This window comes from Bidens hawaiensis, unplaced genomic scaffold, assembly GCF_021521415.1.
Source record: "Bidens hawaiensis isolate Kalapana, Puna unplaced genomic scaffold, B.hawaiensis_p1.1 tig00029273_1, whole genome shotgun sequence".
Classification (NCBI taxonomy): domain Eukaryota; kingdom Viridiplantae; phylum Streptophyta; class Magnoliopsida; order Asterales; family Asteraceae; genus Bidens; species Bidens hawaiensis.
Window position 1 is genome coordinate 84210 of NW_027494821.1, and position 26340 is coordinate 110549.

A 26340-nucleotide genomic window follows, 5' to 3' on the forward strand; every position below is an offset into this window, starting at 1 on the left:
AACGGTTGAAGTCACCATACTTTAAAATTGTAGAGATTAATCTAAGAGTGTCTTAGAAACCGTGAATTGTCACAACGACCCATAACAAGACAATCCATGTGCATGATTGGAAGATGTTCTCTCCACAAGAATATACATGTGAGTGCCCGTGCGACATCAACCTACATTTTGAAAATTAAGGATGATTTTAATGTTTGGTTAAATGATAAACGTCTTTTGTGTAACGAAAAACACCACACGGAATAGATTCATAGAACACACAAATAGTAAGTAAATATATATAACATATCCACATCCTTGTGCTAGTCCCAAAATCACCTATTTGTCTTGCCAAACCTTGGTAATACATATACCTCTATCTTGGTTATATCAATCACCGGGTGAAGCTCCGATTTGACACCATCTTCATCTTATTACATTTAAGTAAAATGAAAGATACACCATGCTTCATTAGGACTAATACCACTATTAAGACCTATGATACGTACTCCATTAAAGGTATCACAACTCTTAAGACAAATGTGACCCATTAAGACATTATGAACAAATACATTTCACTGGAACCATATATTAGTCATTATAACATAATCTACGACCCAGTACGGCATCTTAAACCCCATGATGCTCCATTAGGGGCTATATGGACTCTTAAGACCAAATATGTTTCCATTATGACATACATCGGTTATGATAATTCATTACAACCTAATACGAGTATATGTAACACAATCTAACACATTAAGACTAACACCTACATAAGCCACATGATGCTTCATCAATAGCTATATGCCTAATATGACTTATTAAAATACGTATAAGCTATTGCAACTTACTAAGGTCTATCATGCCCCCCATTAAGAGGTATCATGTTTCTCAAGAGTAAGGACCTGATATGGTGTATTAAGACCGTGTGAGCCATTTAAACTCATCACCATTTAAAGTCTATGGTGATCTACCAAGAGCTATAAATTAAGACCCAACATGTCCCATTTAGACAAGCATACGCCAGTATATCCAATGTGAGCTATTAATATTATAACTCGTTACTAAGACACACGAGAGTTATTAACTTATTATAACTCGTTACTACCTAGTTTGAGCTATTCCGTATAATCTAATCAATTAAGACATAACACGAGCTACTTTTTATAAGATTAACCTATAAATACTTTTCTTGTGAGGTTAACTATAGATAAACTGTTTTTTTTTTTTAATTTTATTTATCGATTAACCTTATATTTTCTATAATCTTTCAGTTACCGGTATCCTTCTATTTCACATATCAAAAGCATAGTAGAATATAGAAAATTCAAAATCATTCAACTTATTTCTTCAAAACTAATATAACAACAAAAATAATATTTACTTAAACCTACAAAAAGTAACACACACATAACACAGGACGAACGGGTTTAGAAAGAATCATACGGGAGGGCACAACATTGCCTAAGGTGAAGAATCGGAGATGATGTGACAAAGAACGCGAGATAGAGAAAACACAAGAATTACCATGACCATTTCGTTTCGAAGATGCAACAAAACAAAGAGAAACAAAACATAACATCACGAGACCTCCCCGTACCCTTTAACAAACTTTGTATTAAGATACTCTCTATTTAAAACTTTTCTACAAGATTCAATATATAGTCGGTCAATAACGTAAACCACAAGTCTCAAAAGTCAAACACATCTTCTTCACCCTTTTCATGAGACTGGACTTGTCACAGTTTTCACATGCAGGCGTCTCCATCAACATACATAATAATAAATCATTCATTACACCGTCAAACCCTAGCTCACCAGCAATCAACAACCACACTAATCTCCCAAATCCATCGATCAATTCGTGTTTCTCCTACAGGTATATCACTAGCTCTATAGATCTCACCTAACACAAACTGTTCACGTGCTTAATTTTCAACTTATACGTGATTTATTGCCTCTGTAGTTGTTAAATGTCCGGCGGCTCACCGATTCCAACTCGCCGGACTACTGTCCGCGTTGTAGTCATCGGTGATCGTGGCACCCGTAAGTCAAGCCTAATTGCGGCAGCTGCATCGGAGAGTTTTCCTGAGACTGTTTCGCCTGTGCTTCCTCCGACTCGTCTTCCGGCGGATTATTATCTGGATAATGTACCCGTCACGATAATCGACACTGCGTCTAGGTTTAAATTGTGTATTAGGCATTTTCGATATGTTTAATTGATTAAATTATGCGGTTGTTTATAATTAGGTTTGTGTATTGGATTGTTAATGTAGTTTGGAAGGTAAAGCTAAGTTAGAGGAGGAATTGAAGCGAGCGGATGCTCTGGTGTTAACTTATGCTTGTGATAAACCGGATACGCATACTCGGCTTCAGACGTTCTGGATTCCGGAAGTTCGTCGCCTGAAGGTTTGTATTAATTAGTATTTGTTTATTTTATGATGTCTGTATTTAGTTGTTTGAATATTGGAAGGGGAATGTGAGATTTGATTATGTTTTGTGTGCGTGTGTACAGGTGAAGGTACCGGTGATTGTGGTTGGTTGCAAGCTAGATTTGCGTGATGAGCATCATCCCGTGAGTCTAGAGCAGGTGATGGCTCCGATAATGCAACAGTTTAGGGAGATTGAAACTTGTATAGAGTGCTCTGCAGCTAACCTTGTGCAGGTATGAATTTTGTTTAAGTTTAATTAATGATATAAAGTTCTCGAGTGTTCAAGTTTAATGGTAGTTCTTGTTATAATGGGAGAATTAGATTATTAAAAAGATAATCTTTTTCTGTCTTATGGCCACCCTTAACATGTTATATTACTTATTGTCGTATGTTGGGCATTAATTACTTCCTCTTTCATGAATTCTGAAGTTATAGTCTCATATATCCCCTTTCTTCTTTTGAACATATTCCAAGTAAAAGCATAACGGTTACGACACAATGCAATGTGTTTTGATTTTATATGATTTAGCAATAACCCTATAGTCGTGCTGGGAATTTGTGAAAACATCTAGATCATAAAGACAGTTCCACCAGATTGAGCTTGTTGTATTAGTAAAGTAAAATCATTTTTGTGATATTTAATCTTATACTGTTCCTGCATGCGTTTGGTGAAATAAGAATGTATGAATTTTGTTTGCTGCATCTTAGTCTTACCTTTTCAGTTTTTCTCATGAGTGGATACACAACCTTTTATATCTTGTTTTGTAGGTACCAGAGGTCTTTTACTATGCACAAAAAGCAGTGCTTCATCCAACGGCCCCATTGTTTGATCAAGAATCTCAAACTCTGAAATCCAGATGTATAAGAGCACTTAAAAGGATATTTATTCTTTGTGATCGTGATATGGATGGTGCCCTAAATGATAGCGAGTTGAATGAGTTTCAGGTAATTTTCTTCTGCTATATTGCATGATAAGAAAGTTTCATACTTTTGTTTTATGATGAGTTATAGATCTTTTCTGTTTTCATGACAGGTTAAGTGTTTCAATGCACCTCTACAACCTGCTGAAATAGTGGGTGTTAAGAGAGTTGTTCAAGAGAAGGTCCCGGAAGGGGTCAATGACTTTGGGCTTACCCTAACAGGGTTTCTTTTTCTCCATGCACTATTTATCGAGAAAGGCCGCCTTGAGACAACGTGGAGCGTCTTGCGTAAATTTGGATACAATGATGATCTTGAACTTCGTAAGGAGAATCTTCCAGTGCCATCTAAAAAGGCTCCTGACCAGGTAATGCTCTTATTAACTCAACTCAAGTAAATTGTATACATGATCAGTTTTGCTGATATTTTAAATCATATATAATATCTATCGTACTCAGTATATCCCACCAATAGCAAAGCTATGGTAGGGTCTGAGGATCATATATATATATATAATATCTAATGTTGGCAATAATCTTTTGTTGGTTTTGTGTTCAAGTAGAGTGTTGAGTTGACTAATGAAGCTCTAGACTTCCTTATGGGGATTTTCAGTTGTTCGATTCTAACAATGTACGCATTTCTCTCATGTTGTATTCTTAGTTCTTTTTCATCTTTATTAACTGCATTTTAGATCTTTACTGAATAACTGCTTAGTTAATATTCAGTGATATTATATCTGTTGTTAAAATAGCTTAAAAACAGTGATATACTCATTTTCTTCAATTACTATGACCCGTGCCTTTGTAGTGAACTCCCTGTTTTATAGATTTTGAAGTTATTTGTTTATGTTATTATTATTCTTTGAACTGAAGGTTACATACTGAAGCTTCTAGCTTTTATACATGCATATGTCTCATATATAACTGTTTTCACCTTCTAGGATGGAGCTCTACAAGATTCTGAGCTTGATGAACTGTTTTCAACTGCACCCGAAAGGTTGGTTGGTTTTCAACTTTATGTGTGCGTTCATTTGATCCTTCATGTTATCTGTTAGTCCATTGCATGTGGTATTTTTTTCTTCCGTTTTACCTTGTGTTTTCTTTAATTATTTGTGTTTCATTCATGCTGAGATATAGATTCGTGTAAAACATGATTGATGAAGTTCTCTTCTAATACACACATATAAATAGGCGTGTAAACAAACCGAACGAACACGAAGAGAGCTTCTCCGTGTTCGTTTTTCTAACTTTAACCGAACAAATGAACGAGCACGTAGAACACTAGTAAGTGAATCATAACGTTTCCTTCTTCTGTTCTTATTCCTTATTTGGAAGTTATGACATAAAGTCGTCTGTGCCATATGTGGAATCTACAAAAAGCAAGATGAATGATATAACTTTCAGCACAACGCTTCTTTAAGTACTTTTTTTGTGTTGTGACTCACTCAATTGACTAGTTAATAGTTATAAGCTCAATAATCGTTTATTCTAATCTACTTTCTCTTTTCAGTCCTTGGGATGAAGGTCCTTACAAGAATAGCATGGAGAGTACTGAATTTGGGGATATACGACTTTCTGCGTTTCTCTCTCAGGTGCGTGTGATAACACCTTTATTCATAAAACATGGGGATGTAATACTTTAATATACATAAATGGTTTACCAAGTATTAATAATTTAATATAATTACTCATCATATCGACTTTATGTTTTTCAAGTTTTGAACATGTAAAGGCATATCTAACATTTGTAAGTTTAGATCACTTTCTATACATCTATTGAAATAAAACTTTGTTGAAAGTGTAATTGCATATTTTCAATGTTTGGCCTACTATATCTGTATAAGATCTATTGCTACACTGTAGCAAATTAATGGATCTAAAATGGACCGTGTTTATTTCATTTGTTATATTAAAAAAAATTACACATCACCCCAGTCCCCAGGTACTAGTTCGGTCCGCAAGAGCATTGGCGAAGCTTCATTGAGGGCCGGGGTGGCCCCGGCCCCCCTTTTTTTGTGCGCAGCAGTGTAAATTTACCCATTTTCGGCCGAAAATTTTTATACGTAGTGTAAGTTTAGCCTTTTTCGGCCGAAAATTTGAGCCCGGCCTCCCTCGTTTGTGAAATTTTGTAGATATTTTGAGCTCCCCCCCCCCGCCCCCGGGTGCCTCAGTCCAAGCTTCGCCACTGCGCAAGAGTATAGATGTATATGTATTATTTCAACTTACATGTGAAAATTTTGGATCCTTAATTTTTCATCTTGCTGTTATCATTAAAACATATGCTATATAAAGCCACATATATAAGTAAGATATACAGAAAAGAAACTTGGATCAGTATAGGTTCAATAATGTAACTCTATTCAAGTTATAACTTTAACGGGTCAAATGGGTAAAATAAGATAAAGTGTAGAATGAATTGGCCAGTAACCTTCCAGACCATTCTATTCAATATTACTGAAGTAATATAATCTTTGTAATCATAGTTGACAGAATTTTCAAATATTTTTGGTTGAAAAGCTTAATGGTAATTATATTGGCTTTTAGGTGTTGTATTGTATAACTTGTCTATATACCTATGCGTATACTGACATTACACTTATGATTTCAGTGGGCCTTGATGACGTTACTCGATCCAGCAAAAAGTTTGGCCTATCTGATATACCTAGGATATGCTAATGACCCCGCAACAGCACTCTGTCTTACTAGGAAAAGAACCTTAGATGTTAAAAGACAACAATCAGAGAGACATGTATTTCAATGCTATGTGTTTGGACCCAAACATGCTGGCAAGTCTTTCCTGCTAAATTCCTTTGTTGGAAGGTAATTCTCTAAAGCTTTTTATATTTCAAAAGTTTTGCTAAATGTTCTTAGGTTCATAAGTTTATTTCGTCTATTATATCTTGTGAAGATTGTTTACTTTCAGGCCTTTTCAAAACTTGCATGGCTCAAATAGCTATCAGTCTTATACAGTTAATGCTGTTGACCAGCTTCGGGTGAGAGTTTCTTCTTGAAAAACTGAAAAAGTGATTTTAGAAGTGTACTTGATGATAGTGTATTAAAAAGTTATCATCTTCTGATTTGATTATTTTTTAGAGATGGAAAATGGGCTGGCTAGCGTAGTTGAGTAATAGGTCAAATTGCTTGACTTTTTATGAGTCAAAATTTAACGAGTTGAGTCAGGATCTCAAAACACTTTTTGTCTAAATCTGTAATTATTGTATCAAATATGAAATAATACGTGTTTATTTTATTCCAACAATCTATTCTTTTAATTAAAATGATTTAGGAGATTTTTGACCCATTTGACCAAATCCACCCATCCTCTACAACTTTTCTATGCCACTAGAGAATAGAAGTATACTAATGTGCTTTATACAGGGAACTAAGAAGACTCTTGTATTGCATGAGATTCAAGAAGATGATGTCAAACAGTTTCTATCTAGTAAGGACTCCTTGGCTGCCTGCGATGTAGCAGTTTTCGTTTGACAGGTCAGCTTCATGCTATACGTTAAAAAACATGGTGACTGCTCATAAATATGTTGGAAAAGTCTAGATAGGAATAAAACAGAAAACATGTTCATAAATCTTATAATGTTGAAATTATTATATTTACATAACAAATGACCTTATGTCCGTTCAATCTTGTGGATTGAAGAAATTGAAGAACTTACAATGATTTCTCTTTGTAAATAACCTACAAGTATACGGTTTTAAAACTATGTTGTGAATTGAAACATTAAAAATCCTTGCTACATGTACAGAGCAGTAATAAACAGGCAGATTTGGGTATCAGGTCAAACTGGGTTCAGTTTAAAACAGGCAACTTTTATGTGAAAGTCTCAAAACAGGGGTACATGACAGAATGGATTGCTGACTCGTCAGCACCTTTTTCCCGAATTGATAACATTTTTACAACAGAAGTTATATTCGTAAAAAATGATATAATCTTTTTTAGACAAAATGACTTCTATTTCCTGTTTTGGAACACCACGTTGGATTGTTGATCCATCAACAGTAACTTTATTACCAAAATCTATACCATTAAAAAAATGATATAATCTTCTTAAACAAAGTGACTGCTAATATACCTGTTTTGAAACTATATTATTGAAACACAAACTAAATTGGCTGGTTTCATATCTAGCTAACTTCTAGTATTATACCCGTTTTGCTTGTTATTGATTAAATGCTACTGAATTGACCCATTTCTATGCAATTTGGTTGACAGTGCCACCTAGGCATGGTGATGAACCGAACGTATAATGAACTTTTCATACATCGTTCGACAATTTCGTTTTTCGTTTTTAAATAAATGAACGAACATGTAGAACATTGTTTGTTCATTTGGTTAACCGAATGAACATGAACACATGTATCGATCGTTCTTTTATGTCCGTGAACGTTCATTTACATTTGTTCATTTAAGTTTGTTTTGTTTGTTCGTTTATATATTAATTTAGATTCTTTAGGTTCATTAAAATTGTCTAGTTTATGAAATTTTAATATCGTTTATTACTTATTACAATTTAGTCTAGTTTTATTAATTTTTTAGGCTCAACAAATTGATGTTTACATTTATTTTTAATTGGTTTTCGGGTTTTGCTCAGTTATGTTCATATGTGTTAAGTTCATATATGGTCACTTGTGTCCATTTGCTTAGTGAACCATTCGTTTATTCTCTTAATGAATGAACACGAATGATATACTACCAAATCGACGGTTTGAAAATTACTACTTCTAGTCTTGGCCTATGGGTAACATAGTAATATTCATATAATATCTAATTGGTTTTTACAGATCGGATGAATATTCCTTAAAAAGAGCATCGGAATTTCTTATGGATGTGGCTAGGCGAGGTGAAGACACCGGTTACGGTGTGCCATGTCTTTTTGTTGCTGCTAAGGATGACTTGGATTCTTACCCAATGGCAACCCGGGATTCAGAAGCGGTAATTAACTTATTTTTAAAAATTTTCTTACCATGAATGAACGTTACACTCACTTCATTTTGCTCTAGATTTGTCGAGAATTAAAAATAGATGCACCCATTCGTATCAGCGTAAAGAAACGAGAGATGAATAATATCTTTTGGAGGATTGTAAACGCAGCTGAACTTTGTCGTTTGAGTATCCCAGAAACCGAGTATGGAAGAAACATGAAGCAGTATCGTCGTATTGTTAATCGCTCTCTTGTGCTTGCTTCGGGTAAAACTTCAAAATCATTCACTTAACCCCTTGAAGGTCACATGGCTCGAACCAAATCAAAAACTGAAAATTTGATTTTTGAGTTTTTGAAAGCCGTTCGGTTTCGGTTTAGGTTCGGTTTTACCAATTTGGCATGAAATTTCTGGGTCGGAAAAACTTTTTGGCCCAAATGAAAAAATCTGGGTCTAAATCTTTTTGCTAGTTCATGGTTAATTGATTATTATACATTTGGGCTAAAATATTTAGGGTACATAACTACATATTTATTATGTTCTTATGATTTTTCTTAACATCCGAAATTAAAATTAAAAATGAAAATCCATTAGTTTGGTTCGGTTTCTTTGGTTTTAGTTATATGCAGAACCGTAACCCAACCGAAACTGCGGTATTTATGAAAACATAAAACCAAACCGTTTGTTTTTGTTTGGTTTGGTTATTTCTGTTTGATTGGCTTCAGACCGGTTTTTTCGGTTTTTGCACACCCCTACCGCTGGTTAGTATGGCATTGGCGGGCACCATGAAATTTCCCTTACTTGACGCTCGGGAAGGATGTAAACGCTTAGTTTTTATTATAATAATATCGTTAACATTTAATTTGACTTTTTTCTAATATTTTGTGTGAGCTTTAAAAAAACACTAAATACACTGTTTTGTTTATTTTTTTTCTTTCAATATTTCGATATCAATTTTGACAAAAACGAGTTGTATTCAAAATAAAGTATTTTTTGGTCTCTTAAGCAGCTTTAACTTTGTTTAATTTTCTATTCCTCTCAGCATTCTAGTACGCCGTTTTATTTATTTATGTATTTACTTTCCTTTTTTTTGTATTTTACGTTTATTTCTTTTTCCAATTTGAGTTGATGCATTTTGTTTATTATGTAATTTTTAGAAAAAAATAACATCAATCTTTTATTTATATTTTATTTCTGTTTAGCAAGCAGTTTTAATATGGTGATGTTAACTGATTTTAAAATTTAAATAAAAACAGTAAATGATGAATGAGGGTGGTGACATGGCGTTGAGGTAGTAGCATACTAGCATAATATCAGAAACTGCAACTTGTTATTTCCTTTTCTTTTTGCCTTGTACTCCATATTACACTGCTGTTTATTTAACTTTAGCTGCAAATTTGCAGTTGGTGCGGCTGCAGCTGTAATTGCATTGGCAGCATACCGAACCTATGCTTCTAGGAAGAGTCACTCTGCCAGTTAGATTAAACATTAAAGCATCAGCTCCTGTGTTATAGGATCCAGAAATAAGCGGTTGGTCGATTGCTTAATATTATTTTTCCGTCCGTTTTAAACTACATTTGTACAAAGAATAGTTTCAACTCTCCTAGGTCCTAGTTTCTAGCCATGGTCGGTCGGTTGCTTAATTATCTGTGCATTTTTTTTGTTATTTAAAACTCGGTTTTTGCTAGTGTCTCATGTTCCTATAGATCTTTAAAAAAAGGTCCAATAAATGAGGCGAAATTGTTGGTGTCATGGTGTGCATAGTGAAAATGACATGAAGGGTTTGTATGTTAGCACCAATTGGAGATGAAAAGGGTAAAAGGTGAAGATATTGTTGTCCTGCTTTTGATAAGAAAGAAATCAATAGTGGTGGAGGTGATGGTGGTATATGTATCCATCTCTGATTGGTTTATTAGATGCTTGATGACCCCATAAAGATTTCATATTTCTCAATTATGTCACTAAGAATTTAGTGTGTGAGTTGTGATTAATGAAAGTGGGGCTGGGGGAGGTTAGTCTAACTTGCAATGTGATTGGATTCAGTTTGGATGGATGATCAAACGAAATTCATCTATAGGTATGGTTTTAGGTTATGAGTACTGGGTAAACGCTATTTTATTTTCGTGTAGACCATGTTTGCAACAACGGGGGCCTCTTAGTGCAAGCTCTTATTATTCGACAGCTCGTCGATTGTTTTTTGGTTCTGTTTCTAGCATTTAATTTTAAGGCAAATCTTCCCATTTTGGGACCATCATGTTAGCGGCCTGCTTTCACAAAAATAAAAAAAAAAAGTAGTAACTGTTGAATGTAACACGTAATAGCAACTTCATCTCATCTTAAAATTTTATATTGTTTATATATTTACGTGACAAAGGAGTCTTTCAATAATGCTAGGATGCTAGCTTTAGAAAAAAAAACTGCACCTTTAGAAAGATGATTAGAAACACCGATGATTAGACATGATTCTACTTCACTAAATTTGCATTGAGTTTTTAAATTAGCAAGCCGGGATGATATAACAACGCGTTATCAATCCTACGAAAACTAGACATAATGAACCAAATCAAGTATGACCTAACTTATAGTAATATAGTGTATTGGCAAGTAATTAGTTTCTTTAACACAAGGAATTAACGGTGAAAATTTCTAACGCTTATGTTCTTATCGCTATTTGGTTTAGAAGAAATTTTGGCTTGCAACAATGCGGAAGAGACAACACGAACATAAACGACTAAACACGCAACAGTAACTGAAAATATAAACAACAAAATTCTTATGCTATTTTGGTTTGGTTATAGTGGGGTGGGGGGGGGGGCTACATTCACACCCCCGTTGCTAGAGTTTTTGTTATTAGCGCATAACCAAATAGTACAATTACATAACAAGTATATAAATAATGAACAAGAAACTAATGTGAGCCCGAGCCCGTGTTTTCCTTGTCACCAATTCGAGCCCAAAACCTAAGCTTTCGCAAATTCTAACAAACATCAATTAACAACAAACTTTAGAAAATGAAAGTGAGCAAGCAAATGGTTTGAAAATCAATAAGGTGAAAAATACTTGCGAAGGTGTATTATTATTATTATTATTATTATTATTATTATTATTTATTGGCATTTTGTGTGCGTTTTTAAAACAGGCCACGCTAGGAACAGGGGCCTTCTAGTGCAGGCTCTCATTATTCGACAACTCCCTAGTCCCTTCTTTGATTTCCACTCTGGATTATTTGTTAGAATATTTATATAAATATATACTTTTAATCTTCTAAATAGAGTAAGAACATAAAAAAATATTTAATAAACTGAAACTGACTCATCGCCCTCCGTTTATAAAAGATGACCATATATCATAAGAAAATTACTATTTTGACGCATGTTGTTTCTTCCTTTATCTTTATATTTTTTTTTAGTAAAGTTTGATTTTCGTCCTTGAGGATCGGTTACTTATGCGAGTTACATCCCTTTTTTTTCAACCGGAATCTTGAGATTTCATGATTCTTGCTAGTTTCATCATATTTTTTAACATTAAGTTAAGGGCATTTCGGATGAAACTCGCATAAGTGATCAAACTTAGGTACGAAGATAACATTTTACTCGATTTTTTCTTTAATTTCTTTTAGATTTTTTATCACTTTTATTTTATATATTTATTAAGTTATGTTAACTAATTAACCTACTTATTTATTTTATAAAGGAATATACTTTTTGTTTTTATCTAACTTATTGATTTTCGTTTATTTGAATAAGTATATATTGTATTCTCACTTTAAGTTTATATATTTGTTTTAAAAACTTATTTCTTTAATTAAAATATATTTTTTACATTTCTTTTATAATTTACTTATTTTTGTTTATTTGATTAAGCTATTTACTATTATCATCAGCCTTTAATACTATTTTGTATATATTACAGAGCTCCTTGAAGTTTAAAGTTTATTTTGAAATCATACACTCAATCTTTGAATTTAAAGTTTAAAGTTGCTTTTTTACAAAAATTATAAAAATAGGAATATGCTTTTCAGTTGGTTGATGTTATAGATTATATTTTTGTTTATTGATAATGGTTTTTGTACTTAGCTTGTTGTATCATACCATAATTTGACTGTCATGTTAGTGATGAATTTTCCTTAGCAAAAGAAAAATAAAACTTTATTATAAAAATAGATAAAACTCGGGTTATATTGTTATTCTAAGTAAAAATATAAAATCTGAAAATGATCTTTGTGTGTGTATTATGGGCCTTGAGTTGTATGTAATGATGGGTGTAGTTTGAACTTTGTAGGAGAGAAAGAAACAATGAGAAGGAGACAGAGGGGTTGGATTTGCAAAATCCAAAAGGTGAGTAAATGAATGGCCCATTTTGATATTTTTTGGTGGGGACATCATTAGTCAATTGTATTAGATCATCCCCTTTTATGGAAAATCTTTTCCTAAAAGTTCTTGTCTATTGCTCACTCTATACATCAATACACATATATTGATAATAGACGGGTGTTCGCGTGATACGACGAAAAACACATGCTTTGATAATCAAGTAATAAATCTATGGGTGTATTATTTCGTTTGAAACTGTGAGACCGTTCACTGGTTTGATTTCACAGTTGAAACCGAATAATCATGTAACGATGACCCTTATGCCTCTCTATTGAAGGTTGTACCATGTGCATCAATGGTTGCAAAGCTTGAACGAAAAGCAGGGGCTGGACTCGATGCGCATCAAAATTTTCACATACGGTTGCCACATGGAGATCCAGGATGGTTCAAATTTTCGGTGAAAAGCATGTAAGTTTACACTACTTATAAAATTCTTTTGACGGAAATGGGTAAATGTACACTACTAAGCAACCGAAAACATGGAGGGAAAAAGGAGGGGGGGGGGGGCTGGGGCACTATATAAGATTCGCTGAATGCATGCAATGATCTTATCAATAGTATATAAACTGTTTAAAGATTCAACTACGCAATCATTGGTTTTTAAAAGTAAGTTTGATTTTCATTATAAGTTTGATGTTTAAAGAAGTCCAATAGTATAAATAATTATTATCATTAATCTATAAAAAAATTTAATACTTATGCAAAGTAATTATCGTGGTGCCCAACATCGTGATTGATATTTGCCATTCAAAATGTTTCTGTCCACCAACAACCATAGCAACAATATATTGAACGATCAACGTCAGTCAGACAGCCACTAATACTAACCGCAACCGCCGCCAGCCACAACCAGCTCAACAATCGCAACCCCCATGTGGCATGTCTTTTAGTTATCCGGGATGGTTGGTGAAAACCTCATCAAGGACGACGAGTCTATTAGATTGTGGAAATGAAACATATTGAGTTCATGTGGAATGCTTGACCTCAACTTCTCAAGTACCAACAACGTGTTTTGGGCGTCTTAAATGTCGATAATAATATGACTCCACACTAAGATCATGTGGGGGGATTCCAAGAGTGGTGATCTCTTCGTGAGTAAAATAGTTATTATAAGAAGTCAGATATAACAACTAAGTAAATTTTCATCATATAATTGTGTGTTCCTATAGTTAAACACTTGGTGCATAATATATGTTTAACGTGATACTGTGATAGTATTCATACTAATATACTATATGCGCGTGTATAAACAGACTTCCTATATACCATGTTACAGATGAGTCGTTGTAACAAGCCTGTAATAGACCTAGTTGTAGGCATACATTAATGAGTTAGCTGGGAGACGTGGTTGTCTATCGTAATTGTACTCTTGTGCTAATAAGCCTACTAAATCAGTAACAAGTTAGAAGTCAATAATATAGTTAAGATTTGTTTCAAGCATTAATATGGAAATTTTTATAAAATGGTCAATTATTGGTTTATCGTCAGCAATATTGCTTACATATTCTTCTAAAACCGTTTTTAAGATAATCGTACAAAATGGGTGGACAATGGAAATATAAAAGCTCAATAATAGATAGATTGCTAAATTTTTAAGGCCTTCCAGCTTAAATTTTAATTCCCTAGTACGAGTTTTGAAAAGAAACGTTTACAAGTATTGTACTAGTTTTTATATATGAATTCATTCATATGTGAATACATAACACAGATTATTCAACTTTTTAAAACAACAAATTTATTTTCACATAAAATCACCTTAACCTTGCATTTACAAGGATTTTATTCCACCTGCTCCATTTCGAAAGGATGAACATCATAGCAATAAACCATTATGTCATCGGTGTGTATATTGTGTGTGTGTTTTTGTTATGTTTGAAACCGATATAAAACAACTTAAACCACAAATACCAAAACCAACATCTTGAACCGCAATTCCGACTAATGGGATCCGATGAAGAATACTGAATATATTCCAAAAGAAAGAACAAACGTGATCAACAATCATTCTTATCCAATTCATAATATTTTGTCTCACCTACACATCAAAATATATAAACAATTATGTCATGACAACTATGATTTCTTTAGAATAAAATTAAACTGTTTGCTAACATTTTTCTATAATCATTAACGTTTAAATACTAAAAAAACGATTACAAGTTTTTAAGATTGAACATGTTACGTTATACATGTGTGAAAAAACACTCTTTACGCGTACCTAATAATATCTATCCTTAGTACATGCTTAAGAAGACCGTAGAAAAGTATTAGAAAGAAACATATATGTATTTTGTATGTATATATGCTGTGTTTTGAATAAAATTAAACTGTCCATGGCTTTGTAGCCTAGTGGCATCTTGGTGGTGGGATAAGGCTTAGGGACCATAAGGTCCTGGGTTCGAATCCCATAAAAAGGGGGTTTTCCCAACTTTTGTTGGCTTTCCTCCTGAATTGGTGGTTAGGCATTATTGCCTAGTGGAGATGGATATGATCGCGTGGTTCTGCTGGTACTATACTCCAGTGGTCCGTGAGTGATCCTAAATTTGCCGTTCAAAAAAAAAAATATCATATAACACGAATCCATATTGTCTAGCAAGCAGGGACACATATGGTGTGTATAATACTTAACTTATGTTTATTTCTTATCTATGCACACGACTGCCTTGTTTTGTTGAAGATTCAATATATATTCAAACTAAATAAGCATTATTCTTTTTTGTTTTAAGTAAAATATCATTCAAAATGGGTATGCAACAGGGGACCATATAGGTTCACCACTCGTGGAATCGTATAACAACCTTTAAAGGAAAGCGGCCGAAATTGGTCCACGTAGACGCATTTTTGTCTAATATGACTAAGAAAAAAAAAAGACAACTTTGTTTTCCATGAGAAAAAAATTAATAATAATGAAAGTACCAAGAGCAAGGAAATAATATTGTAAAATCAAGTATATGAAATCACTAGAGTTTAATAAGGAGACAAGTACTCATAAAATTTCCTCAAAATGGTCGTAAACACTCTTAGTTGACTATCGCTACATATTTGTATGGATTGGTCATGATTTTTACACTATAACAATACTAATTTTTTTTTATTTTCACGACCCGTCCTTGATAAAGAGTGGTGTCATATCATAAAAAAAAACCATGTACCAATAATTTCAGTTCAGCACCATTAATATTGGAAAATACCGCTATTGAAATATCAGAAACGAATACTGATACCAATGTCAATTATGTTTGATCGGTAATAATTCGGTACGGTATCGATACCATACTAGCATTCGGTAAGATTGCCCATCCGAATTTTATAGTTAGATATAAACCTTGAATCATTTTAAAATAACTTTGAAGAAGCTTTCGTCCAGCTTCTTGAAAAGAATCTAAAATTCCACTAGCTATAATGCACCAGCTTCTTCGAGTCATACCCGGGATGTAGAGTTTGTATCATTTTTAGTTTTCTCATGTATTAAAGAACAAATTCTTTGTAACTGTTATTTGATTAATCTATGGGTATTGATGTTTAGTATTACTGTGTATTCAGACGGTTTAGATTTACGTTGATCAGAACAATTAGTTTGTCGGTTGCTATAATAATTGTTCATAGGACTGTTTTGACTAGTTGAATTCAATGAAGCATGCAATTGCCTTTAGTTGAGTCACACCGGCAGGGATTGCTTGATAACTAGTGCCGTGTGTTAGCGATTGTTGGTGCCTAAAGTTTAGCTTGTTAGTCAGTCTGTGTTAATCGGTAATAGTTAATATGTAATGTTGCATGAGATTATTGTTTGTGTGCATTCTTGAACCCCGGGTGTGATCTGTCTTTGTTAATTACTTAAATTTGTGAAATTGTTTAATCAGTACTAAAACCAAATTATTTGTTTGTGTGATCAGCACTAAAACTCATTACGTCATAATATTATAAATTAGTTACACGATTTATATAGACAACATACTCCTTGTGTTCGACACTCTACTTACCCTAGCTTGCTTAGATGATTAGGAACTAATATTAATTGTTTTTTACTAGATAGTGACAGTCTAGCATCATTATTCTCTCCCTTATGAACGATAACTCTAATATTTTATTGTAAATACAAAAAAAGGTTATACGCACCTCGCACCATATAATTCCAATTTTCTCATGGATCAAGTGTGCGTTATGGTAAAACAATTTATTCATGTGCTATACTACTAATTTTTCGTAGATAAGAAATATTTGACTTTGACCACCATTCAAATATAAAATATCTTAGTTGGCATGAATGAAGCAAATATTAAAATTAAGAATGATAATACAAATACATTTTTAGACCAAATTATAAATCTCAATATTAAGCATAAGCATAGCTAGTAATACACTCAATGTCGGATTGAAGACCATCCCAGTGGGAGTTAGTCATCCACTCAAATTTAGTGAGCCTATGTAATAATTAAATTTTGTAGTGGTAATTTGGATTAAAAAAATCAATTAAGACCCCTCTTTTTTTAATTGGCCTCATATTATGTATTTCTTCCAGCTCAATAATGTGATAAGCAGGCCTATTCTTTCTTTTTTTAAATGATCGATTAAAAAAGATGTTAACTGTTATACAAAGAAGAAATACAGACGATTCATGAATATCAAGTTCGTCTGGAGAATTAGTTTTACCCATTGGAATCGCATGGTGAAAGACACTTTCCAGCATTTTAAATTAAACTGTAATTGGCCGTTTTCAAACAATGAAATCACATATAAAACGAGTATAATATGTTTTTTTTGGCTATATTTAATGTAGTTCACTTTATATTTTCATGTAGTTTATTGTTATTGATTTTTCCCCCACTGAGTTAAATGTCTGGATCCACCACTGACTACACTAATACTAATATAACATTTTATTTATGCATATATGGATTATTCATGTAATAGACAGCATGCATGCATAATAGAAATATTCATACGATTATTCAACCCTTGTATTTTATTCATGTAATAGACAGCATGCATGCATGTAATAGAAATATTCATACGATTATTCAACCCTTGTATTTAATTAACATGATTAATCATTAATGATTAATGAATGCATAGAGCATAGAAGACTAAATTCCAATCTAAAAACGTTTCTTTTATAAGGATTAATGTAATCCTACCTTCCTTGAAGTCCCCAACAAATCATACCCTACAAATATCGATCTTGTCTTTGTCCGAATTTAAGGTAAAGTTAAGTATCTTTCTAATCATAAAAATTGTGTTTGGTACATACTCTAGACAAGCTACCGGTCAAAATTGTTCATGACATCGATTGAAACCCAATACTTATACATGCCAACATGCATGTGTTTCGTTCATTTTTAATTGCGTTGCATATATTCCATATTAAAGTGCCCGATTTACTTAGTTTATATAAAATAACTATACAAAATTATTAACAAATGTTAAAAGTAAAGAAATTCACCCCTTATAAGTACTAGGGACGTTAATCGGTTCGCACTACTAGAAAATGAGGCTATTGTAACTTTTTATATGCAACTCTTTTCAGTTGTGTTGCATTTGACTGTAATGCAGCTTCTTTTAACATATAAGTTGCATTAGAATATCTAATGCAACTTTTTTCATAAAAAAGTTGCAAGTTATACTAAAATTGTAACCTTTTTATACAAAGGTTGCAAATTTTATTAAAATTTGCAACTTTTGTTATAAAGGTTGCATTTTTTTAAATTAAAAAGAAAACTTTTTTTCTATATTTAAAATTGCATTATATTCACTAAATACTAGTTAATAACTAAGTAGTAAGTATAAGTTTTATAATAATTAAGTGATTTTACTTTTAAAATATTGTGTGTAAAATTTTTATAAAACTGTATCTAAAAGTTGTATAAATCAACTTTTATCATATTTATTTTTATCTAAATATTTGTTATTTTATAAATATATTTTTTAACGAGCAACTAAGTAACGTCGGGTACTTCGTACGCGACCCTCATTGGCTTAAGGTAGCCTGAGCCGGTCACGAGTCTGGACGAATGGAGCCCCTAGCGGTCCACCTATTGAGGGATTCCCCGGATAAAACCCGACCCGCCCGTCCGTCAAACGACACGGCAACGAGGAGCCGGTAAAACCGAGAGATCACTCATATCTCCCATATAACTTGGTGATAGTGAGGTTTGAACCACTACCTCTCTTACCAATAAAGTGAGTACTCTACCACCACATTCAATTTTTATTTATAAATATATTTTAACTTCTAAAAGAATAATTAATAGTAAGTTTAATTCCATCCCAAAAGGTTTTTATCCTGTAAAATTGTTTTCCCCGCCTTGAAGAGAGTACAATCCCTAATTTCCTTTCCCGCCTGAAAGTTGAAACCGTAGGCATTAGCAACCGTCGAATAACTCTTACAATCTATATGCATTTTCGCAAATCACATTCAAATTCTGATTGCAAGTCACATTCAGATTATCTTCAAGACACCTTATAGTCACAATACAAAAGTCAGTTGACTTCTGGTAAGTTATTTCTCGTAACTTTCATATTTTTTATGTTGAATTTTGTGATGATCTTGAAAACACTGACCATCAAGCCAAACTGTCTACTTATTTTAGGACTTGGGTTTCTATTTACGAGTGATTTAATTCCATTTTCTGAAAGATTAATCATTCTTTAATTTCGATACATGCTCTTGTGGCGGGTTCAAGGGATTTCCTTACATATTTCATCAGGAAACAATTTATGGTGGTGCTAAGGTATGGTAGTATTAAACCTCTTTCACAAATATTTTTAGGCTTTGTATTTGATTTATGTTTTTTTTGTTATTCTATTAGGATCAGTTATGTGTATATTGGTTGTTGTACGCATATTTATAGATTTGCAATCCGTATATGTTTTAGGCTGTTATATTATGCTTACACATGCATACTTACTACTTACTAGATTTGAAGATACACACTAAATGCTCGATGAAATGCTTTAACCAAACTAAAATTTTATTTATAATATCTAAAATGGTTAGCTTCCTTTGGGAATACTTATTCGTATTTTGCTAGAATTTTGGCTGTTGTTTTATTTGATGATATATCTTGTAATTATGGAAGTGGTTATTGCAATATGGATGGTACTGTCAAATATTTGCTACTTCAACATTGTTATTTGTTGGTGATTACGGAGATGAAAAATATACGGATCTAACCAGAGAAAACTAACAACTTGATTTGAACACTGATAAATTTAGAAAATGTATGATGCTATTGGACAATCCTCTATTAACATGTGCTATAAAGAATCTAAATACACATAACAAATACGATGGTTGTAATCTACATATGAAATCAGTTAAACTTAATGCAATGAAGTATATATATAAATAGGGTGTGAACAAGCCTAGCTGAACCCAAGCTCGACTAGGCTTAAGCTTGGCTTGTTTTGACTTATGAGAGCTCCAGCTTGGGTTTTTGAGCTCTTTTTCTAAAACTCGAGGTAGGCTTGTAAGTTATTTTTTCAAGCTTGTGCTTGGCTTATTTATTATTTATTAATTATATTATATAGTCTTGACTATTTTAATATATTTTGAGAAAAATCTTAAACGAGCCTAAGCTTTGCTCAAGCTCGTGTAGTATCTTAAACAAACTGAAGCTTGGCTCGAGCTTGAGTGTGCACTATGAATATAATACATAGAAGTCCAAAAGGAAAAAAAAAAACCATAAAAATCCACAAGCCTCGTTAAGGCTCGACGAGCCTAAATGAGCTTATCAATCAAAGCTCGAGCTCGGGATTGATAACTAAATCAGCTTTGTTTGAGGCTTGGCGGGCTTGGCTTGTTTCGAGCTTTTTATTGAACTGAGCTTCAGTAGCTCGACTCATATTCACCCCTATATACCAAGTATATATAGTACCCACCTAAATGACAATCACAGCACTAATTACAACAAAAAATTTGGTTTGGTTTGTGCAGCAGAGAATACCTACTCATGAAATCACAGGCAAACAGGCAGATTGCTATCTGTAGTAAGGTTCATGTGTTCATTCCAGTTAGAGTTCGTTATCATCACGCATGTTGTTTGTAACTTTATCCCTTGTGCTCATAGAAAGTGTATGTTAATAAATATCAAGTTCATAATTGTTGGTTTTTGTATACTTATTGTTAGGTTGTTTTTCAGAAATGGCGTTAACAATGTGATCCAATTGAAGTTGTGTTCAATCAGATTTGACCAAGATTCGGTTTGTGTGTTCTTATCATTGGTGTGATTATCTAAATTTCATCACCATTTGGTTTCTGTCTTGACCTGTAAGTCACCCCTAGCAAAGTGTTTGTTTTAAATAGTAGATATATTTTATATTATTTATGCAATAAGCTGAAGCCTACATCAACTTAAACTTATACCATAAAATTCATATGTAATTGGTTAATGCTTATATGCTCTAATTTTTTTTGTTATTTACTTTGGTTTGTAGATAGTTTAGTTATATATTGAGGAAAAAACCTACAGTTGTTTATGACATATTGGTGTTTAAAAAGATAGAATTCAATGGTTAGTTTATGAATTTAATATAAAAACTAGGATAAGGAAATTGTGTCCAGTATTGATGGTTAACACCTAGTTCGTCATGTTTTTCTTTCTCTTTATTTTTTATTTATTTTTTAGTTTTATAATTAAAAACTCAAATGGTCATACTTAACTCATGAAATGGATAAACCTGCAAAACACATGCATAACATGAAAGGATACTCATAATTGAGTTGGTTTTTGGACTTGTAACGGGTTGGTTCAGTTTGGTCGTTGACCCGTGAAAAGGCCTAGCTGCTAGTGGTTCTCTTCAATCTGATCTTGTTGATGATATATCTATTTGGAGTAGTTTGTGTGGTCTAATACTATTGTTACGTGTTGTAGTTTGGATCTTAATATGTTAGTCAATTCTGATGCTGCTTGTGAGGTTATATTGGCTTTTAACAAACTCAATACATAATGGTATTGCCTGCTGTTATATAGTGCTTGATACAGTTGTTTGCATGGTTTTTGACATCGATTTTGTTATGGTATATATTTAGCTTTTGAAGTGTGGCAATGATGTTAATTTTGTGGATGCTCAGGACAACTGCTAGCTGGAGTTGGTTTGGACTTTGGAGAAGGCGTAGAAGCATTTATCGTTGGGTTAGCTCGAACTCTAAAAGTATAAAGAATGTTGCTGAGTATGTGATTGCTATGGGCCGATGCTGCTCTTCCTTTGATTATGAGTTGGATCGATAGTATTTAGAGGAGTACCAGATTTTGCATTCTCATAGTATTAGCCCTATATGGTATTAGGTATTTTAGACGCGGGCGTGTTTTTCAGTGATTTTATCTTTTAAGCAGTAGGAAAACTGAATTTTTATTTTGGTCTTATCCAGTTTCTTTAGGGTATGTCCTTGAGAGAGCTACTGTCTTGTTTGTACTTTTATTTTTATTAGGCCTAATGCAACCTTTTCAAGGCCTATTGCAACATTTTAACGGGGTTGTAATAGATTCATTTTCTTGTAGTGTCGGTTATTGATTTATTCTATTTGCTCGGTTACGAGATTTTTTTACCTCTAATAAAAATTCGAACATAACCAAATTCAGGAAAGGGATAATCGAAACCATTATCGAAATTCGGTTCGGTTTCTATTAACCGAACAAATCGATTCAAACCGTATTAATCAAATTTATCCAAAACAACAATTTTTTCTGGTTGCACTCCGGATTCGGACAACCGTTTGGGTTCCGTACTACATCAAAATATTCAAACAAACCAAACATTTCATTCTAAAACCAAAAGTAAAAGACCATAATAAAACATTCAAAGCGACGAACCGCTAAATAGTCTTAAACATATAAACATCAAACCTTAAATAGGCTCAATATTTTTTAAGCCCGTGTCTTCTACGTAAGCCTGTGGTTCAATAGTCTATATTCATATCCATATTTTGATTTATATTTTGGATGTTTTAGTATGATTATAGTAGTTATAACGTCTATAAACTGTTGGGCATGGTATGAAAACGGATTCAACATTACTTTTTTTCTAAAGCTATTCAACCTTACTTTTTTTTACTACTACACATATACACGCCTTGGAGTTTATAAATTACCTTTTAATTAATATAAACAACTCGTGAAACATGTCTTATGATATATTAAGTGATCCAACTTTAAAGTTTATTTATAAAATAATAAATATATTCACACGTTTTATGTGAATCCATAGTTAATTTTTAAACTTAAAACTATCGTTATAATACTAGCAAATGTGTAAGAAAGTAATCGAAAATTTTTAAAATGTATTCTTTTAGGTAATAATATGTAAGGGGTTTATAAATATCGTACCATGTACTTGTAGTAGATGATGGCATAGTTAGAATCTTAAAAAGGAATGTGAGGTAGGCACAATCACATGCAGATGGATGATTATTCATCGGCTATGATACCGGTGCATGCTCCAATCATGGGCCCTATGCCCCAGCCACTTCCCACGTTTATGTGCTCGACTCGTACCCCTACTTCACATCATCCTCAATTTTTTTCTTTTTGGTCTTTAACATAGTATAAAAGAGTCCAGCCCAAACTCAGTTAGGTTTAAACTCGATTGTTTAACTTAAGAGACTAGTAAATCCCGATAAAACACGACTTTGACTTTTTTAAATTGATAAATTCTAATATTGGCTGGTTTCAAGCCTTATAATTTTAACTCAAGTTCGGATTATGACAGGTTTATCAGTTTCAACTCTATTCATTTTGTCTAGAGCTTTAACTAACTAGAACTCGACATGATCTATGCTCACGGTTCATCAAAGTCTGTCTGTTTATTTTGAACTCATGTTATAGATGTGAGGCTCGACATGTCTCAAGTTTTTACTAGACTAATCTCAAGTTGGTCACTAATTAAGGGCTCATCCCGTTTACACCTTTAATCGTCCATACAAATACAAGGTGTCGCTTACAAACTAGCCAGCGTCACCCACAACCATTGTTTATTGTTACCACGTACTAGTTGTCTTCATCACCACCTCCTCTCTTATAAGCAATTGCCCACCACTTCTCCCCACTCTCAACACTGTCGTCGCCACTGTAGTACCACAACTGTTGTTGCAAGCTTTGTTGCCACTGGCGTACCAATTACCATCACCTTCGTCGCCACCAAGACCATTGATTAATTTATTAATTCAATAAAAATCTATACATTAGTAAACATCCGTTAGTCACATGTGGTCTTTTAATATTCTTTTATTTTCGCGTATAAATCAGTATATTGTTACATATAATTAAACTTAAACATATAATAAGTTGACAATGATTTATTGAACATATTAAGTAGATTATTGCAAGAGCCGCATAAGCATTGTACGTAGTGCTAATCAGATGTAGCAACATAGACGGGTATACGGGTATACTCCTTGGCTATCATAATAAACAATAATTGCATATGTTTATATTATTTTTATAGTTATTCACTTAAGAATAAATTCTGTATGTATATCTTTATCTTTAATTCTTTATATATAACAAAGCAATAAATAGATGGTATACTTCGTAAATGAAAATGTACGGATAAATTTCAAGATAGCGACTAAAATCTTGGAAACTTCATTGGAGCTTCACATGCAAGTGGTACCATCTATCGTGGGTATCGAATGGAACATGTTTAAAGAGTAGTCTATTTATTTATTCATTTCAGAACATATGATTTGTTGTACATGTTTTTTGTGATCCAAAGGGCACACATGATTTTTGAACTTATGTTTGCCCAATTTCATTTTTTTTTTTGCATGCTAATCATGTCACACTTTTTTTGATAATAACTTCATAAAGCTTGAGATTAACATTTTGCACTTTTAACATTTCAACCCTCCTACAATGCAAACTTCAATTATAACACCTTCTTCAATAACAAGATTTTTATTTTCGAAAGTTAATCGCAATTGGTTGTAGGGTTTTTCATGAACCGATATCAAGCTGATTAAACTACATGTTTTTACAAGAAATTAAACAGGTTTTTTTGAGCGAGTCTTAAGTAATGAAATATAAACAGTATAACACTAATGATAATAAAACCATTTCTATTAGAAATAATGAAATATCCTATAATAGGATATCAAAAATAATTAGAAAAACCACAAAAAATCACACTAATAATATAACAATCATTGAGAATATAAAAAATTATCTAAATTCCAATCATTAAGTTGACTTAGGTTATTTTATTTTCAAGAAATTGCCACCCAAGAAGAACCCCAATTTGCAAACACTTTGTTGCCATTTCCACCCTCATGGCACCTTGTAAACCTACTCAAACTACCATCTCCACCTATTAACCACCGGTTTCCGTCCATGTCCCTCGGCCAACCACCGCTTTCCTCCTCCTCCTTCTCATCCTCGTCAGATTCCACATCATCACCTTCACTTTCATAAACTTCCGCTTCACCCCCTTCACTTTCATAATCTTCCACTTCACCCCCTCCACTTTCATAACTTACACAACACTCCCTCAACAAAGAAAGCTTAAGCCTTCCATTTGTACGCTCCGCTTGAAAATTTGTACCGCAATTTAAAACACTCTCAGCTTTTATAACCAACCTTCCGCCCTCACGGTGGTGCCTCACCTTCACCGCCCCATCGGAGTAGCTGATGGAGGTCAACGGCGGTGGGAAGTCACCCCGGCGAATTTTCCGGTCAAAATTCCGGCACGTTGACCGTTGACTTTCTCTCATTTTTTTTCTTTCCAACATTGAAATTGCACAAAACTCATCACCACTTTCACTCACTTCACTCCCAGTCTCACTACCTAAACTCTCCGTACACATTTCTAAGCTCTTGGTACTCAATGCTGATGCAGAGCGTTTGACCATCGGATGAACGTAAAGGCCGTCGTTTTGATCAAGATTCTTGATATCCGGTGAAGGGTTATCAAGAACTTTGAGAAAACTCAACGCCATATTGAAAAGGCGGGAAATTTAATAATTTTTTTATGAAAAAAATGAAATTTAATAAGAAGATATTGTGAGTAATGGTTTATGGTTATGGCATGAAAGAGAGGTGAGTGGATGAAGGGTGTATTTATAGGTGTGAAAAGAGAGAGACAGCTTTTTAATGCAACTGGAATTTAATTATTTAATGGTTTTATTCCACCTTTTTTACTTGTCCACATATTATATCTTCAAGTGGAATACCCATACTTCCATTTGATTAGCGAGAGATTCAATATTTCTTTTATTATTATTATTATTATTATTTTTACTATAATATGGAGTTTAAACTAGTGGGACTGAACCCGTGCGTTGAAGCGAAGACGTGATGGAAATTTCGTTGATATTAGTATGGTTTAGTTTGTTACGTTAACGTTAGGCACCAACATTCGTTATGGCAATTGAAAGAGAGAACCTAAAATATGTCGGTGGGGAAGTTGCGGGATATTCAACCTACTTGAAGAGTACTCAGTCATGATAGTTATAAAGAATTTAGTTTTTGAAAACTACATATAAATTTCTAATATAATAAGTTTATAGTTATTTATAACATACTACGTGAACATCAAGCGAGTAGATAGCTAAAATGGGCATGAAGCACATGACCAAGCCAATCATAAGGGGGAAAACTCAAATATAAACAGATGCCTTAGGAGTCCAAGTAGCAAATTAATGTTCTAACACATTATACATCAATTCTCTACCATATGTCCATATCTCTTTGATATTCTGATCTTTTTTTC

The 26340-nt window shown here is 33.2% G+C and overlaps 1 protein-coding gene and 1 pseudogene across 3 annotated transcripts; one reads left to right on the forward strand and one right to left on the reverse strand.

The window, feature by feature from the left end:
- Positions 1–1631: 1631 nt before the first annotated feature.
- Positions 1632–10261, forward strand: LOC143578438 (mitochondrial Rho GTPase 2-like; annotated as a pseudogene). Its single transcript, XR_013143258.1, has 16 exons — positions 1632–1861; positions 1949–2164; positions 2259–2391; positions 2498–2647; positions 3183–3359; positions 3448–3699; positions 3895–3962; positions 4273–4328; positions 4842–4923; positions 5940–6151; positions 6255–6324; positions 6710–6820; positions 7180–7181; positions 8129–8279; positions 8348–8534; positions 9670–10261. The product of XR_013143258.1 is annotated as a mitochondrial Rho GTPase 2-like (transcript).
- A 14444-nt stretch (positions 10262–24705) lies between these two features.
- LOC143578455 (protein FANTASTIC FOUR 4-like) lies at positions 24706–25971 on the reverse strand. 2 transcript variants are annotated; one of them, XM_077062037.1, is made up of 2 exons: positions 25105–25971; positions 24706–25074 (listed from the first exon to the last, which is right to left on the reverse strand). In XM_077062037.1, exons 1-2 carry the CDS (start codon positions 25565–25567, stop codon positions 24839–24841), a joined length of 699 nt encoding a protein of 232 aa, XP_076918152.1. In that variant the 5' UTR covers positions 25568–25971; the 3' UTR covers positions 24706–24838. The 2 variants fall into 2 exon arrangements, with proteins under 2 accessions (XP_076918152.1, XP_076918151.1); XM_077062036.1 differs by having other exon boundaries at positions 24706–25971.
- Positions 25972–26340: the final 369 nt, after the last annotated feature.